The 18,733-nt window shown below is 37.9% G+C and overlaps 1 protein-coding gene across 4 annotated transcripts in view; it reads right to left on the minus strand.

The window, feature by feature from the left end:
* Positions 1 to 18,733, minus strand: part of NAALADL2 (N-acetylated alpha-linked acidic dipeptidase like 2) — an 878,960-nt gene that overhangs the window by 668,036 nt on the left and 192,191 nt on the right. The window contains exon 2 of one of the 4 annotated variants that reach the window (XM_072752175.1): positions 10,217 to 10,378. The exons of the other annotated variants lie outside the window; for them this stretch is intronic. Within the exon in view, the coding sequence (XP_072608276.1) occupies positions 10,217 to 10,378 (162 nt within the window). The remainder of the gene's footprint in view (positions 1 to 10,216; positions 10,379 to 18,733) is intronic. 4 annotated transcript variants of the gene reach the window in all.

Below are 18,733 nucleotides of genomic sequence, written 5' to 3' on the forward strand. Positions count from 1 at the left end.
AACAGATCAATGAAACAGAGTAAAGTACCCAGAAATAAACCCATGCATTTGTGGTCAACTAATTTATGACAAAGGAGCCGGGACTATACAATGGGGAAAGGATAATCTCTTTAATAAATGGTGTTGGGGAAACTGGACAGTCACATGCAAAAGAATGAAAGTGGACAACTATATTACAACATACACAACAATTAATCTAAAAGGGATTAAAGACGTCACTGTAAGACCTAAAACCATAAAAGTCCTAGAAGAAAACACCAGCAGTAAATTCCTTGACATAGATCTTGGCAATAATAAAAAAAAAAAAAAGCAAAAATAAGTAAGTGGGTTTACATCCAACTAAAAAGCTTCTGCACAGCAAAGGAAACCATCAACAAGAGGAAAAGAAAAGCTATTGAAAGAAAGAAAATGTTTCAAGTGATATATCTGATAATGGGTTCAATAGCCACAATATATAAAGAGCTCATAAAACTCAATAGCAAAAACAATCTGAAAAAAAAAAAAAGCAGATCTAGATAGACATTTTTCCAAAGAAGATATACAGGTGGCCAATAGCTACATGAAAAGATCCTCTACAGCATCAATCATCAGGGGAATGCAGATCAAAACCACAATGAAATATCACCTCATACCTGTTAGAATGGCTATTATCAAAAAGGCAAGAAATACCAAGGATTGGTGAGGATGTAGAGAAAAGGGAACCCTCATATGCTGTTGCCGGAAATCCAAATTGGTGCAGCCACTATGGAAAACAGTATGGAGATTCTTCAAAAATTTATAATTTGAACTACCATATGATCCAGTAATTCCTCTCCTGAGTATTTATTGAGAGAAAACAAAAACACTAATTTGAAGAGATTTATACACCCCCATCTTTATTGAGGCATTATTTAAAATAGCCGCAATATGGATATGGAAACAATCCAAGTGCTCATGATGGATGATGGATAAAGAAATTGTGGTACACACACAGACAATCACACACACACAATGAAACATTATTCAGCCATAATAAATAACGAACCTTGCCAGGTGAGACGGCAACCTACATGGAACTAAACAGAGAACAAATTGCTGGTTGTCACAGGTAGGGTGTGGGAGGAGGGAAAAGTGAGAATGAATGAATTCATTAATTATAGTCATACTTCTATTATATATTATGTGTATACATGAACTTTACCTTGTGCTAAATGATGATGATAACAGCAATACATTTTCCTCATTCATATTCTCAGTCATCTATCTGTTCTCTGCATTTTCACTGTCAAAATGGTTGAAAAGAGAGGATGGCATGTATTGGTTTTGTTTTGATGGATGGGGTGACCTTTTGCTGATGGCTGCTGTCTCACCTCACAACTATAGCAGTGGATCCTGAGGGAGGAGCTAAGGGATAGGAACTTTGCTTGAGGCACTGCCATTGTCTTTACAATATTTAATCTCATGTCCTGAATGGTAAAGAACTATTGACACTAATACAAAAAAAAAAAAAAAAGAGAGAGAGAGAGAGAGAGAGAGAGGAGAGAGAGAGAGAGACGAGAGAGAGAGAGAGAGACATACAGACAGGCATCATTCTAAAGGCAAAATTCAATCACATTTTCTCTTGGAAATTATACAACAGGGTTAAGTAAGAACCTATATGACTTTTTCTTAAGTTCTAGTGACAGAGTTGCCAGAGTTTAATGCATAGAAGATATTTATTAGTCACTGGACCAAGACTGACTTCAAAAACACAAACAGAATATCCAAGGCATTGAGTCCCATTTTAATTTATTCTTTCTACATCGATAAGCAGTAATCCAAGTGTTTCAGTAAGTAAAATGAACTCCTGATCAAGAAAACAAACATTCTACTTTCCCATAACCAATAATACCCTTGATAAAACACAATGCCGGACAGCTCTAATTCTGCCTGGATAAGCCTATAAGATATAAGCAAACATTGCTAACTCTGGGAGAGTCGATACTTTAGGAAGATGTATGCTCTAGTCATCTTACTGATACAGTAGGATCTCACAAATGTGGAAAATTAGGGTTAGTATTAAGGTAAACAGAACCTAAAAACTACTTTGGTAGCATAATATCCAGTTTAAGAATTGACGACCTTCAAGGAAAAATGGTTAAATAAACTATAAAACCCATATAAATAGCCTCTTAATAATTATTGTAAAGGGAGTCTGTGTATTTCTGAGATATTCAAAATGATGCTTTCAAAGTATAACAATTCTTATAATATTCACTAAAAATGAAATGGTAAGGACATCAAGGTAAGTAAAGAAAATATTGAGGGTATCCTACACAACATAAATGAATAATGATTATTAATTTGAAGTTGGTTTTCTGTATTATTTAGTTCTTTAGTGATCTCTCCTCTAGAGTTTCAGAAAGAAGCTTAGGCATTCATTTTACTGTGTTGACTTCAACATCCCACCTTCTGCTTTAGTCCCAGACATTTGGCATAATCTTGATGCTTTATGTCCAAAAACACTTTTAAAAAGCTTTTGACATACTTAAGACCTAGTGTATTTTTTCTCAATATTTCTCTGAAAACTGTTGCAAAAAGTACCATCAACTAAATAAATTAAATAAATAAATAATAACTTTTACTTTATCAAAAGCACATTTCTACTTCAAAGAAAACAATCAATAAAATGAAAAACAACCCATAGAATGGGAGGAATTAATTGAAAATCATTCCTGACAAGGGACTTTATTTAGCATATATAAAGAACACTTACAACTGGATAATAAAAAGACAACTTTATTTTTTAAAAAAAGACAGAGTCTGGACAAACATTTCTCAAAGGAAAATATTTAAAATGGCTAATAAATACATGAGGAAATGCTAAAAGTCATTAGTTATTAGAGAAATGCACATCAAAATGACAATGATAATTTCACACTTATCAGGGTAGCTACATCAAAAAGACAGGGAGGAAGTGTTGATGGGATGTAGAGAAACTGAAGCTCATAGCTTTGGGAATGTAAAATGGACCAGCTGCTTTGTAGTATGGTCTGGGACTTCCTCAAAAGATCAAACATAAGGTTACTTACGATCTAGCAATTCCACTTCTAAGTTTATACTCAAGAGAAATCAAAACATGTATCTAGACCAAGATTTGTACATAAAGGCTTCAGCAGTGTTAGTCAAAATAACCACAAAGATGGGAAACCCAAATTATCCATCAAATAATGAAAAGACCAAATGATGTATATCTGCACCACAGAGTATTTTTCAGCAACAGTAATGCTTTAAGTACTGACACATACTATAACATGTGAATCTAGAAAACATACTAGGTGAAGGAAGTCAGTCACGACAGACAACGTATCGTAAAATTCTATGTTTACAAAGGCCCAAAATAAGCAAGTCCACAGCACTGGGAAGTAGATTAGTGATTGCATATGTGCTGGCGCAGGAAGAGTGGAGGAAATGGGGAGTGACCAGGTGACTACTGATGAATAAAAAACTTTATTTCTGGAGTGATAAAAATGTTCTTAAATTGATTTTATTATGGTTATAGTTCTATAACTCTGAACACATTAAGACCATTGCATACTTCATATAGGTGAATTTTAGAGTATGTGATTTATATATCTTAATAAAATTATTTTTAAAAAGAAAAGTTCATTGCAAACACCTTTAACTCTGGCTCTGCCTTTTGCGACAACTTCCTTTTCTAAAACTTCAGCCAAAATTCTTTCATGTTATAAGATGGCCCCAGTAAAAGCGCTGGTAGTCTATATAAGCTCGAGTCAAAAATTGCCCAAAAGGTCTACAGAAGTAAAACTATATAGTCCAGACTTACACCAGGGGAATTTTCACATAGGGAAATGCTTTGTCTTCAGGATGTGTTGTTCATTGGTAAGGTTAATGATTCTTCCCTTCTCTATCCACGTTCTCATGTTTGCTCATAAAACAAACATGCATAACCCTATCATTTTTTTTTATTTGTTTGCTTTAGAAAAGTAAAAGCCTGTTTTTAAATATAGGGTGTTAGAATTAGAAGCATTTTTTTAAGAGCAGCTGGCTCTATTAGCACATATTCATGTGCCAAAAAATGGGAACGCTGATATTACATTTATAATAATAGTACTAAATAAATAGCATTGTCCTTATTTACATGCTTAATAATGCCATTAGAATGGTAAATACATGGAAAAGCTCAAATTCACTACATTTTTGTATTTTTTTTCATTTTTTGTATTTTTAAATACCTTCTGGACACCTTTAGGAATAAGAATCAAAGTTAGAATTGATTCTGTCTGCAATTGTCTCTGACTTCCTATACAAATTTCAAAGCACAATTTTTTTATAAGCTAAAATGCTGGCTAATATGAATGGGAAAAAAATACTGCAGATGTTCTGTCTAATTCCATTGCATACATTATTGTTGTTTTCCTTTCTGCTTTGCTTTTCCTTTAAGACACCAGAACATTAAATAAAACCACACGAAAGGTCACTCTGATGTAGAAACAGCCAAATTTCCAGTGTTCTCCCCAATTGTTCTACACATTTAAAGCTTAAATGTTAAACTGAAAGCATTTTAAACTGTTTATATTTAAAATGTTAAGCTTGGGACACCTGGGTGGCTCAGCAGTTGAGCATCTGCCTTTGGCTCAGGTCATGATCCTGGGGTCCTGGGATCGAGTCCCGTATCGGGCTCCCTGTGAGGACCCTGCTTCTTCCTCCGCCTGTGTCTCTGCCACTCTTTGAATCTCTCATGAATAAAGAAAGAAAGAAAGAATCTTAAAAAAAAAATAAAATAAAATGTTAAACTAAATTAAAAAAAAAAAAATCCTTAAAACACTCCAAATAGTTCAGGCAAGATTTGTCACTTGGGAAAAGAAAACAAAAAACAAACAAACATTAAGAACAGATCTTAATAAAATCCATTTAATTTCACAGTACGTCTGCCATTTGAAAACATCTTTTTTTTCCTTCTGAACACAGCTTAATGAACCTTTAATTTACCTTTCATTCAGTATCCACTGAGGGTCGTTAAAAGACAAAGTCTTAAGTCAATGCACTTAATTACCATCATCATATGTTATTATGTACTGTTATATAACACCATATGCCAATTATCATGGGACTTTAATAGATACTGAATAATTACACATCTGCACACACATAGCACTCATACTATACACCTACATTTGAACTACATCTTTGAAAATAAACAGGTTTTTAAAAAATATTTGTATTTGAGACACTGACTAAATGCTTTATAGATTTCAAAACTGAATATGGTTTCAAGAATAACAGTGTCAATTATTCCCTAGTTACGTCTAGATATCAGACATCTTATAATCAGAATCTCTAAAACACTTACTGTATTTAGACATCAAAACACAAAGTCCAAAATAATTTATTTTAAAATAAATTATTGACTTTCAGAAAAAAGAGGTAAATAATAGGATGTACTTGGTATTTATTCATGAACTATTAGGGGATTTTTGTCATTTTTCCAGTTCCCTGCCCTACTTACTAACAGTCACCCGAATTCAACCTGTACGACAGTACCTCCTGTGTTTCTCTTAGTCCTTAACATTACTTCCAGCTATAATGGGTCTATGATATACATTGTTGTAAAAGTTATCTTTTAAAATTAAGCATACTTGGCTTCATTTCTGCCCTTTGTAAGAATTTTAGTCACCCATTCCTAGAATAAAATAAAAAATCTCTTTAGCCTGAAATGTAACGTTTGGCATGAGTAAGTCCCAACTTTCAAGAAAAAAAAGTCCTAACTTTCCAGTGTCATCTATTTTTTTTTATCTATTTTTTTTTAATGACACTTTTGGTTTGTAAATTGGCCCTCATACATGGAAAACAAGGAGAAACCAAAGAAAAAAGTAAACCACTCCAGGTAGCAGGTTTAACAAGCAAGGGAATGTACATTTGAGGCTTGTCTTGGGCAGCCTCAAAACAAGTAGATCTCCACACCTGCCTACAAGAACCTTAGAAGTTTATATGGAGGCTTCAAATGGGTTCAGTCATGTATGCCATCCAGATGGTCTCAACAATATATCATTATCTCAAAGTTGTGTCCTTTAAAATGGCTCCCCCAGGGGAATAGTGGGCATAACGTATATCCCAGAGAGGGGATAAGAAACCTCTAATTGCTCAGGTCCAGCTGCAGTTCAACTAGTCAACAAGTGGTCCTCTGATGACCTCCTCAACAATTATATTTTATATGTCCATAATGCACACCTGTACACCCATTACCTTTCTAAGAAATCTACTTTATTCTGAGACGTTTACTTTTTCCTCCATGTTTTAAGATCTCTGAATTCTCAGTGAGTCTTTATAATCACCCTAGTGCAGGTGGTCTGTGACATATCTTTACTTGTTTATCCATGTGGTAACTCAGTTATTATTCTGGACCGACGAGACAGCTGTATTTCATCTAGATTTCATATTATTGGGCCATGCAAAGATCATTTTGGGAAAAAGCAAGATCCTGGTCATTGTTGAAAACACTCCACTGATACCTTCTGAAAGGTCAGGAAAATGCTGGCATCAAAAGTTACATTATAGGTGTCATTAACTTAGAAGAAAGTCCCACAGACAACAGTGGAGTATTATCTTAATGACTATTACATCCCTACTTCTCTTAATGGCACAGAGGAAGAAACATAGGCATTAATGGCTCTGAGTCAAAAAGAAATATCAATGACTCACCCTCTTAATGTAATATATTTCAGGAAAAACTTGTCTATATTTTATTTTATATGCATAAAGACTGATGGATAATCTAAAAATATGTAAAGAAGCTTAACAGAGTTATTTCAATAACTTTGAAATTTTTAAAAGTCAGAAGTTTTCTTTTTTAGAAATAAAGTAATAGTGCACCTTACAATGATTCAGTGATATAAACAGTTTGACAGCCTCATGACTTATACTTTGGGCAAGTTGCTTAACTACTGTGAATTTCAATTTCCTCATCTGAAAATCGATGATAGTAATAGAACTCAGCTCATATGGTTATTGTGAGGATTAGAGGATTTAAAACAGTGCTTGAGATATAAGTGCTCAATAATGTTAACTACTCCTATCTTATCAATTGTGTTTTTTTAAGATTTTATGTATTATGTTGGAGGGGGGCAGAGAGCACGATTGCACAGGTATGTGAGCACACGGGAGTGAAGGAGAGGGGAAGGAGAGAGGGGGAGAGAGAGAGCAAATCTGAAATAGACTCACACTGAGGATAGAGCTCGTCAGAGGGCTGGATCCCATGATCCTGAGATCATGACCCTGAATCATGACCTGAGCCATAATCAAGAATCAGATGCTCAATTGACTGAGCCACTCAGGTGCTTCTACCAATTGTTTTATACAGAGTTGCTTATATGTCTTGAATACCTACTCTATCCCTTCATGAGCACATTTGTCTTCCTATATTCTTCCCCTCCCTCTTCTTCTTTTTCTCCTTCTTGTTTTTCTTCTCTTCTGGAGAATATTTAATATATATGGGAATAGAAACAATAATATGTAAACCATGAACTCTTGGTAATCATCATCCGGTTCCACTGACCATCAGTCTAATCCCATTCACCTTTCCATTCACACTCATTCATATTATTTTTTTTAAAGATTTTATTTATTTATTCATGAGAGACACAGAGAGAGAGAGAGAGAGACAGAGAGAGACAAACAGAGGCAGAGACACAGGCAGAGGGAGGAGCAGGCTCCACGCAGGGAGCCCGACGTGGAACTAGATCCCAGGTCTCCAGGATCACACCCTGGGCTGAAGGTGGCACTAAACTGCTGAGCCACCCAGGCTGCCCAATTCATTTTATTTTTAAAACAAAAAACCTCAGACTTACCATTTTCCATGTAATTATTCTAATATGTAATTCTAAATAAGAACTATTTTTAACATAACTATAATACCATTATCCAACTAAAATAACTAACATCAAATGGTTAATATTGTTAAATATCTAGGGAGTATTCATAACACAAATGGTTCTGAATAAATCATACTAGAGGGATTCCAGTTAAAAAGGGTCGGGAAGTCCATGCATTATGTTCACAACAAGATTTTGAATAACACAGACTGAAATTATTGAGTGGAAGAGCGAAATAGGCTACGGTATCACTCCGAATGCCAGGGTTCCCTAACTTTAGTGGATGGTAAAGGGTGGTATTTAACAGGTATTGAAAACCTGCTTTAGGGAATATTTTTGTTATCTAAAGAAAACCTGGCCTAAAACATATTAATATCACCAGAGATGCTGTTGCATTTTAATAGCATTGATTAGCATTATGTTAGATTGTTATACCTTTGAGAAATATGAGCCAAAAGTTAAAAACACAATTTAGCATTTATTATCAAAAAACTAGTCACAGCTATTTAACTTTGTTTTTCATGCATTTTCTAGAAATATAATTTTGGTAAATTCAATCATTAGTTTAATAAATGCTTATTGAACATTTACAATATGTTGACAGATGCTCTTCTAGACATAGGGGATAGAGCAGTGTAAAAAACAAAATCCCTGTCCTCGTGGAAGTTACTTCTAGTGTGTAAAAAAATAAACAACAAAATTAAATTTATATATGGTTTAGACTTGAATAACACAGGGGATAAGGGTACCAACACCCCACTCTAAAATCCACATATAACTTTTGACTCCCCCAAAATGTAGCTAATAATCTGCTGTTGACCAGAAGTCTTACCAATAATATCAACAGTAGATTAACACGTATTTTGTAAGTTAAATGTACTATATATTTTTTCAATAAAGTAAGGTAGAAAAACTCAAGTGTTAAGGGAAAAAAAAAAACATAAGGAGGAGAAAATACATTTATTGTACCATACTATATTTATTGAAAAAAAAATCTATGTCTAAATAAGACTTGTGGAGTGCAAACCCATGTTGTTCAAGGGTCAACTGTAGTATGAAAAATGGTGCATGGAGGGGGGCCAAAAACCTAAACAGAGACAGGAATGGAGGTATATATTAGGGGGTAGGGCTGGGGATGAAGAGGGAGGTTCAGCTTTAAATAGATGGTCAAAGTCTGAACTGAAGTTTTCTTCTCATAACCATCAATCTGCTCTAATCACTACCTCATATGAGTAAGATGCCTATTAATAAAAACCATTGGTTTTCCATTTGATTCTCCTGAGTAACAGTGAACTTAAAAACTGAAATTTAGCTGTTGGTCGATCAAGCCTTCTAGGACTTAATGTGAAATAAAACCACAGACTGACTTCAAAGACATCCCTGACGATACTTCAGAATAAATAAAAATATAATTCGTACTACTAATAAGATTAAAAAATAGCAATTGAACATCTTCACTTCAATTCAAATAAGTAATTGTATTAGTACAATGAACCCAGGAAGAAGTCTCCAGTCACATGCTCCAGGTAACCGTGGTAACCTTTCTTTAGAGCTATTGCATTGTACTATCTGTATGACTCTCTTCATGACTTAGGATGATTTAGAAGAGAAATATAAAGCTTCTCTATATTCTCATGACCCAATCTCAAAACTGTAAGATCACTACTGTTGCAATTACTTCTTTGTTAGAACACAAATAAGCCTTTTTTAAGGCAACTCTAATAAGAAATATGATAAACTTTAATCTTGTATAACCGTTTCAAATACAAAACCAACAAATCTTAGCTTTAGGACAAAAAAATAATAATAATAATACTGACCAAATAGTGTCTCATTAATAACTGAGAACTGAAGGCAACCGTGCTATTCAATTTATGAGTCTGGCCTCAAATAGTCTTTAATGATATTAAAAATAAAAATCATTGAGTGCCAACAAGGTTGTGAACCAGCTGGCAATTTCAAAACACCGTTGATATGACAATGCACAACACTTTTGGAAATCGGTTTAAGAAAATGTATCAAATGTCTTAAAATGTCTACAGTCATCTTATAATGTAGCTAGAGGAATTAAAAGGAAATGAAACGAAAATACATAAGATTGTCATTGTAGGGATCCCTGGGTGGCGCAGCGGTTTGGTGCCTGCCTTTGGCCCAGGGCGCGATCCTGGAGACCCGGGATTGAATCCCACATCGGGCTCCCTGTGCATGGAGCCTGCTTCTCCCTCTGCCTGTGTCTCTGCCTCTCTCTCTCTCTCTCTCTCTCTCTCTGTGACTATCATAAATAAATAATAAAAAATATATATTAAAAAAAAAAAGATTGTCATTGTAATCCTTTATAAAGAAGTAGTAGGACATTTGTTTTAAACCTGTATTTACTGGGATGCCTGGATGGCTCAGGGGTTGAACTCTGCTTTCATCCAAGGGCTGGATGGAGTCCCGCATCGGGCTTCCTACATGGAGCCTGCTTCTCCCTCTGCCTGTGTCTCTGCCTCTCTCTCTGGCTCTCTCATGAATAAATAAATAAAGTCCTAAAAAAAAAAAGAAAAAAAAAAAAAAAGAAAGAAAAACTGTATTGACCTAGTCAACTTTATTGGCTATAATTTGTTCTAAGAAAGGGAGTTGAGAACCTTAAGATGATATATATATCAATGAGCATTCTAGTAGTGGATATTTGTCCAAGATAGATAGGTCATCCTTGTTTTGTTTTGTTTTGTTTTTTTCTAAGATTTTATTAATTTATTCATGAGAGACCCAGAGAGAGGCAAAGACACAGGCAGAGGGAGAAACAGGCTCCATGCAGGGAGCCCGACGCGGAACTCAATCCCATATCTCCAGGATCATACCCTGAGCTGAAGGCAGGCACTAAACCGCTGAGCCACCCAGGGATGCTCATCCTCATTTTTTTTTCTTTTTTTTAAGATTTATTTATCTGAGAGAGAGAATGAGAGAAAGAAGCTGAGGAGGAACAGAAGGAGAGAATCCTCAAGCAGACTCCCCGCTCAGACTCCACTGAGCATGGAGCCCCACAGAGGGCTCGATCCCAAAACCTGAGCTGAAACCAAGAGTTAGATGCTCAACTGACTGAGCCACTCAGGCACCCTAGGCCATTCTCATTTTTAAGCTAACTCAGGCAATAACATAGAATCAAAGAAAGAATTTTTTTACCAAGGGTTTTTAGTATGACTATTTCTATTTTAGACATACTCAGATAAGGCCTCAAATGTTGATATTCAATTATTTGCTGTGTAATAAAATTAACTATAAAAACAACAGTTAGCATTTATTTAGAGTTTACACTGTGCCTTTAGTCTTAAAACCCTTCAAAATTTGTTTTGTTTTTAATAATCCTCACTTTCAGATGAGAAATCATGATTTTGAAAGGTTAGGTCATTTGCCTATGATCACAGTTACTAAATGGAAATGTGAAGATGCAAATTCAAAATAATACGATTGCCAGCTCCTGACCCCAATGCTACAGTGCCATCCTCGGTGGAAAGACTCCAGATTTTTTTCAGTATTCTTAAATGGCAGTTGAAGCAAATTCTCCATGGAAAACTCTATAGCCCATTTTGATGCCATGGCTTTTACACTGTGACCGTATTTCCCGAGTCATGAAACATGCCTATGTGGTCTGACAAGCTCAAGTATTCTTATGAGGAGAAAAATGTTGAATGTGTGAAGTGGAAAGAGTTCTGGAAAAAGAGAATACACAACCGCTACACCATAGAGTCGAAAACACAGCAGTCGCTATGACAAATAAAATATAAGAAAGTCCATGGTTCAATACTAAGTGAGGACCAGACTCAAGAAATTACCTGAGACTTGAGTCACTAGTAATCTCCTTTCCAGTATTTTGCATCGCCCAAACTTTCCTATTCTTTGTTAACACACTTTTGTTATCATTTCTCTCGTTTTTCTCTCAAGTGCTTTACCGTTCTCATTTCCTTCAAATATACGCTTTGGCCAATGTTGCTATCAGGCATTTGGCCTGATGACATGCTGTGGTCAACTGATACAACCAATTAATTAATGCGTGTTCATACAAAGACCCCAAAACCGACAAGCTTATTAGGCATGAGAAATAATCTAAATACATTAACCATTTTATCCAGGAGTATTATAAATGTGTCAATCTCCCTTAGAGGTAGGTAAACATATGTGAATATACACAAGTATAATAAAATAGATGTACATGTAGATATATGTAGATATCATAGATTTTTGCAGGAAAAAGTATACGCATACAAATGACATAAATACAGAAAGAGGAAAAAGAAAATAATGACTTCCTTTTTAATTAATATGACAGATACAGGTAAAGACAATATAGTAGAGTAGCTTTTGAAAAGAAAATAGGATTATGTTTCCAAAAATAAATGTGGAGGAATTAATAATGATGTGTGTTTAAAAGGCCTAGAGCCAACCCACAGAATTAAAAAGAGGTGAAAACATTTAAAGTAAAACAAGTCAGACTCTCTCTGTGACATCAGTCTGTGGTATCGATTGGAACCTTTAGGAGTCGCTTGAACTCATTTAGGACATAAGAAATTATATGTTTGTGCATTTGTCCCCGTGTGCACAGAAGGGCATTCCAGTGACCCAAGAAGAATCCCCATCCTAAGATTATCATGACATCAGAAGAAGCCAACTAAATCCTCAATACAGGCACATTTCAGACTCTAGACACATTTTGACCCACCATTGCAGCATCTTCTTCGATGCCCACCACCCGCCACTTTTTGTTACGACACTAACACTGTATATGTTCTTAAACAAGATCAAGAGCAATGAGCCTGCGGAAAATCACAAACTTCCAACAGGGTAGTGGATCTATAGTAAGAATTATTTGAAAAAAAAAAAAAAAAAAAAAAAGAAAGAAAATTCAGTCATATTACATCACACTATTAGTATATACGGTATGTATTCATTTTTCAAATGAATATAAGGTGCTATTGAGATTGGTAAATATGCATTTACTTTAAATTTGTAAATCGATAGTAATTCACAGTAGCTTTGTGTCATGTACTTTATCAACAAGTCTTAAAGGCCAACTGTGATAATATGCATCTACAACCACATAGTTTATGTGAGAAAGTGTCTTCAAACTTGAAATGTTTGAGATTCACTGCGCTACCGCATACTTTTCTTTGGGGGTAGGAACTCACTAAACACCTTAGGCAAAATGAATGTGCTACACTTTAATAATTATAATAGGATTATCAATTTTTAAAAACCAGTCACTTTACTTCATCAATGAACTGGAGCAACACTAGAAGATTAAGAAGGCTTATCAGTTCAAGACACTTTAAGACAAGTCCAGTGGTTATAAAATTAATTTTTAATGATTTCTACACCATCTGGGAGATTCTCATTATGTGTAATAAAAGCTAACCTAATAGTGTTTTAAAATTCCCCATTTCACCTAACCATCAGAGAGGTCTAATAATTTTATGTTCGAGTTCTAATAAAAATTTACACATTTGGGTAGAATTGTATAAAAGCTCTAAGATAATATTTTGAAAACTTACAGATTTAAGACTTTTTTCTTAATAAAGGTTTCAGATGGCTCTCTTCTCCAAATAATTAAAGCATATGTGGCATATGGCCATTTTAGCCAACAGAAATTGGCTAGTAATTTTCTTAATGGTTTATCTATTTTAGAGAGACCCGTTCTTTCAGTGATAGCAAGCAAATCCTTTTCTAGAGGCATCCTGATTGCAAGTTTTCTGTATCCACTGGATGATTATTTGACGCGCTAAAATATAACTAAGATAATGTTGACAAGCTAAGGAACAGTAACTGTGTCTCTGGGACTGTTTTCTTCAGATATTTCCACCTTCAGCTCAAGTCCTAGAATCACCTCTCTGATGCCTTTTTTTTCATTATTATTATTATTTTTTTTTTTTTACTTCGTTACAAAATAGGCTTGATAACAAGAGCTAGCTTAAGCAGAGTCTGCCCTCAGTCACAGAGAACCTTTGAGAACACACCTTCCAAGTTTGTCAGTGGTAAGAAATAGGAGGAGGAATCTGAGAGCATCCCGCCCCTCACGGATGCCTTTACGGGGAGATGTTGGACAGCCTCAGAGCTTTGTCCTTACCCCCCTCATGGGTTTGTCCCCCTTGTTTTTAAGCAATACTTGTTTAGAGTACGTTCTAAAGTTTCTTTTACTGTAGCATCACTCTTACTTCTAAGACTTTTATACATATTCAAATAGCGTCCATTCCAAACTTTTCAACATCCTTTGCTTCAGGAAGTTAGGAACGTGCAAGTACATACCTTACGAGGTGAGGAGCACTGTCAGCACATGTCTATCAAGATCTTTCTTTCTCCACCCAGACCAGCCGTCAGAACCTCCCCGTAAGCAGACAGGACTCAGTGCTGACTGTTGTTTAGGTTAGCGGGGTTTAAATATCTACAGGAAACCCATCGCATGGGCTTCCATAGGCACAAAGATTTACAGGATCCTAGCTAAGTTGCCTTTGACACTCTCTTAAATGACAGCGCGGGTTCCAGGAAGACTCTTGGTTCTCTTGTCCGTCAAGACAAGATGTGTCCCCTGTGAGCTCTCACCTATGTTCTTGGGAGATCGCAACCATTAAGGATAAACTAGAGTGAGACACGCTTCCTTACGGTCAGGATAAATTCTAAACCCAAAAGTGTGCTCTTGAAACAAGAGTTTATCAGCGGTGTCTTTCAGAAACAGTGTCCCAACTAACTAACCCAAGACCAGCGGAGTGCAGAAGGCAGGCCTCAGCAATCTACAGTTCTGGCCATCAGGGAGTGAGGGAGTGAGGAAAGGAGAGTGTGTGTCTTTCCCCCCTCAACGCCAACTTCAGGGTACTAGCTGGGTGTCCTAGAATTCAACTTAATTCTGACATGATCTACTTGAAGACCGTGTTAGATCCAACAGGAAAGGGTCTAGTCCTACAAGACTGCTCCCCGACCTCAGCCTCCAAGCCCAAGTCCAGGTCACCACCTGTACCAACTGGCTATAGATTGGTGGTTCCAAGTACCCCTCCTCAGGCCTGATTAATTTGCTAGAGTGGCTCACAGAACTCAATGTTTTACTTACTGGATTGCCAGATTATTATAAAAGGATATAACTCAGGAACAGCCAGATTAGAAGAGACATATAGGGCAAGGTCTGGGGAGAGGACATGCCCTCTACAGAGGGTGCCACTCTCCCTAATTCTCTACATGTTGGCCCACCCAGAAGCACTCCAAACCCCATCCTATTGGGTTTTCATGGAGGCTTCATTACATGGGCACAATGATTAAATCATTGGCCATTGGTGACAGAAGTGAACCTCTAGCCCCTAACCGACCCCCTCAATTGGGGGGGGGGGCGGGTGGAGATCTGGACCTTCTAACTCTCTAATCACATGGTTGGTTCTCCTAGCAACCAGCCCCCATCCTCACCTTTGATGCTAAAGCCACCTCATTCTTTTTCTGTTTAGGAAATTCCAAGTGTTTTAGGAGCTCTGTGCCAGAAAACTGTGGATAAAGACCAAATGCGTATTTACTGTAAATCACAACTTCACATAGCGTCAAACGACAGTTTATCCCCCCTCTTTCCAGCTACGAGCACTTTTGATTGTTCCTACTGTTCAACAAACACATAGTGAACATCCACTTTGTTTAGCACGAGGCACTGGATGGAACACAGAAGCGGCACGGCTGCCAGTCTTGGCCCAAAAGGAACTCCCACTCTAGTGGGAATTTTATTTTATTTTTTTTTATAAATTTATTTTTTATTAGTGTTCAATTTGCCAACATATAGAATAACACCCAGTGCTCATTCCATCAAGTGCCCCCCTCAGTGCCCGTCACCTATATGTTGGCAAATTGAACACCAATAAAAAATAAATTTATAAAAAAAATTAAAATAAGAAAAACAAGAAAGGAGAAAAAAACGAGTGGGAAATATCAGAAAGGGAGACAGAACATGAGAGACTCCTAACTCTGGGAAACGAACTAGGGGTGGTGGAAGGAGAGGAGGGCGGGGGGTGGGGGTGACTGGGTGATGGGCACTGAGAGGGGCACTTGATGGGATGAGCACTGGGTGTTATTCTGTATCTAGTGGGAATTTTAGATTAAAGACTGCACAGAGCATGGCACAGCAGGCAAACCCGGTGCAAGGAGGCATGAGAGCACCCGGAGGTGCAGTCCAGCCCAAGTTTAGAGGGTCACGAAAGACGTCTCATCAAACTGCTCCTCCCTCAGTGGTGGCCGCAAAGTCACTCGCTCTTTGTGAAAACTCCAATTCTGTTCTCTTCCCCTGTAAGATGAAGCCCCTCTAATCAGCCTCTTCCCTCATCCGCCCTCTCCTGGACCATGGGACAGTCCTGCTTCAGCCCATTACAGGGTGGCTGCATTTCAAAACGTCTACTTGTTCTCCGCAGGACAGTGGGTATCAGGAGCAGGCGGGGCTGGGGCTCAATCCCAAAGCACAGCCTGTCGCCCTGGTCCATGTTATTTATACCTTTGTCTCTTCTGATATGTGGAAACTTAGGTAATTAAATTCAGATCGAGCTTTCAAGTCGCTCTACATTCTTGATAAAAGGGGTGATTTTTCTCTACTTAAGGGAACACGGTTTATAATGATGCAGTCTCCTGAACGTGCTTTTGAGGCGCCTGGCCACTTCCTGCCCTAGGTCTTTTTATCTCCGTGACCTCTGCCGAAGATCGCGGCCCGCTGCACTGAAGAGCTTACCATACGTTCCAAACTGCGTCCTGACACCTGCTCCTACACGCCCCGTTTCAAACATGAACGTGAGTCTAAAGTGATTTGAGCTGCACAGGCTTCACTCTCATCCCTGGTGACAGGGATGGGTCTGGCGGGGAATCAACCATTTAAACCGGGATCACCCATGGCTCAGGCCATTTTTGAATGTTTTAATGAGTATCAGTGAATCTGAACATAAATGTCTAACAAAAAGTATATCCTCCGGTAAATTCCATGTAGATTCACCAAGTCCTTGATTCGGAAATGAGTGTAATAATGGGCATTAGTGTTTTTAACGCACGATCACGAGGTTCAGCAGTACACTAAATGGTCATTATTTGTGTTCCCAGTGATGAACCTTCAACAAGGGAGCCCTGGGAACAGTCCTAGCACTCGGGTGTCCGCGACCACCCAGGTGTCCCTCACGCAGCACGGCGCCTACTGCTTAACCGAATCACATGCAGTTTCGGTGGGACTAGTGCCCCCATCAGAATTCGAACTCAGCTCTGACCTCGACGTCACTCACTCTTCTCAGTGTCCTCACCGCCCTCATCAGGACTTTGCCTTCCTATTAAATCTCTTCAGAAGGCTTCCAACTTCCAACTGACGTCCGACTCCGACGTGCGTTGTTGGTATATAACGACCGTTGAACAGGAGTCTTTAAATCCACAACTGAAGAGCTGAATGAAGTACTTGTTCATAGCACCTATTATTGAATCATATTTTTAATGACACAAAAGACTTCTGCACATGCAAAGCTGAGTCAGGTGTCAATTCTATAATTGCAGCTACAGCAGGAATGAGGCATATACAGAATTTTCACCGGCCCTCCAGATGGTCACTCCATCCCTCGTCCCCGCTCTGTGCCCAGAGAAGCTGACCTGTGCAGGCGACATCAACAAGGCCCGCTGCCCTTGATTCTAGTTGGGTTTGGCCAACTGAAAGGCAATGATAGGAGACCACTGAGCAGAGAGCGAGATCAGAGTGTCCTTCCTCAGCTGCCTCTCTGCCTGGCCACAGCAGGCTGCCTCCATCCCTTAGGGGAAGGCCATCGTTGCTCCAGGACCATCTTCCGCATGGTTCTCTCCTTCCCCACTACTGCTCCATCCTCCCTGGCCACCGAGGCAAAGGGTAGTAAAGGCTCCTTTACTGCGAGACCTGACGACACTGGCCCTACACCCTACATATTCACCCCATCTGCATATGCCTAGGTTTGCTAACTGATACAGCTGACAATAAATGGCATTATGGCCTGGGCCTGAGGGAAATAAATGTGACTCGTATCATCACTTGATTTCCTAATATATTTGTGGATCCATAACTTGTTGTTGTTGCTGTTGTTCTGAGCCTTTTCTGTGTTCTTTTCCCAAGTTTGACAATTTTCCCCCTGACAGATCTCTTCCTTAGCTCTACCAACAATGCCATCTCCACAACAGGACTTCATAACCTGATTTGGTATTTATTCCTGTCTTTAGAGAAAGTCCATGTAAGATTCAGGCAACTTCAGGGTAAAGAGAGCTGAGACAGGGTCTGGGGGTGATCATGGTTCCTAAGTGAATAGGATTTCTGACACTTCTATTGCTTTATTGGTCCAGGAACTTTAAATGACAGCTGGGCTATTGAGGTGAGACAGAGTAACCCAGCAGGCCTGGGGATTATAAAAATATTTGGATCATTCTTAAAGGGAGTTGTTGAAAAATGGTACTAATTTACCATTTTACTAATTTGGATAAATTTTGTTGCAATTGCTTAATATAGATGATCTTATTCTAGAGCTGTTTGTTTTAAACTCTGAGAAGCTTAAGGAACAAACACTTTAAAAACAAATTGTTATTTTGCTTTATTATTCCATCATCTCCTTTCCCTGAACTCACCTAGTAGTAGCTTGATTTTATCAAGGCTGTATTTATATTACCTCAAAAAACAACAACAAAAAACATGCCCTGCTCCTTTTCCCAAAAATATAGGAAGGATAAGTTGATTTTAAATGCATATATTGGGGATCCCTGGGTGGCGCAGTGGTTCGGCGCTTTCTTTGGCCCAGGGCGCGATCCTGGAGACCTGGGATCGAGTCCCACATCGGGCTCCAGGTGCATGGAGCCTGCTTCTCCCTCTGCCTGTGTCTCTGCCTCTCTCTCTCTCTCTCTCTCTCTCT

The sequence above is a fragment of the Vulpes vulpes genome, chromosome 3, assembly GCF_048418805.1.
Source record: "Vulpes vulpes isolate BD-2025 chromosome 3, VulVul3, whole genome shotgun sequence".
In the NCBI taxonomy this organism is placed as follows: Eukaryota; Metazoa; Chordata; class Mammalia; order Carnivora; family Canidae; genus Vulpes; species Vulpes vulpes.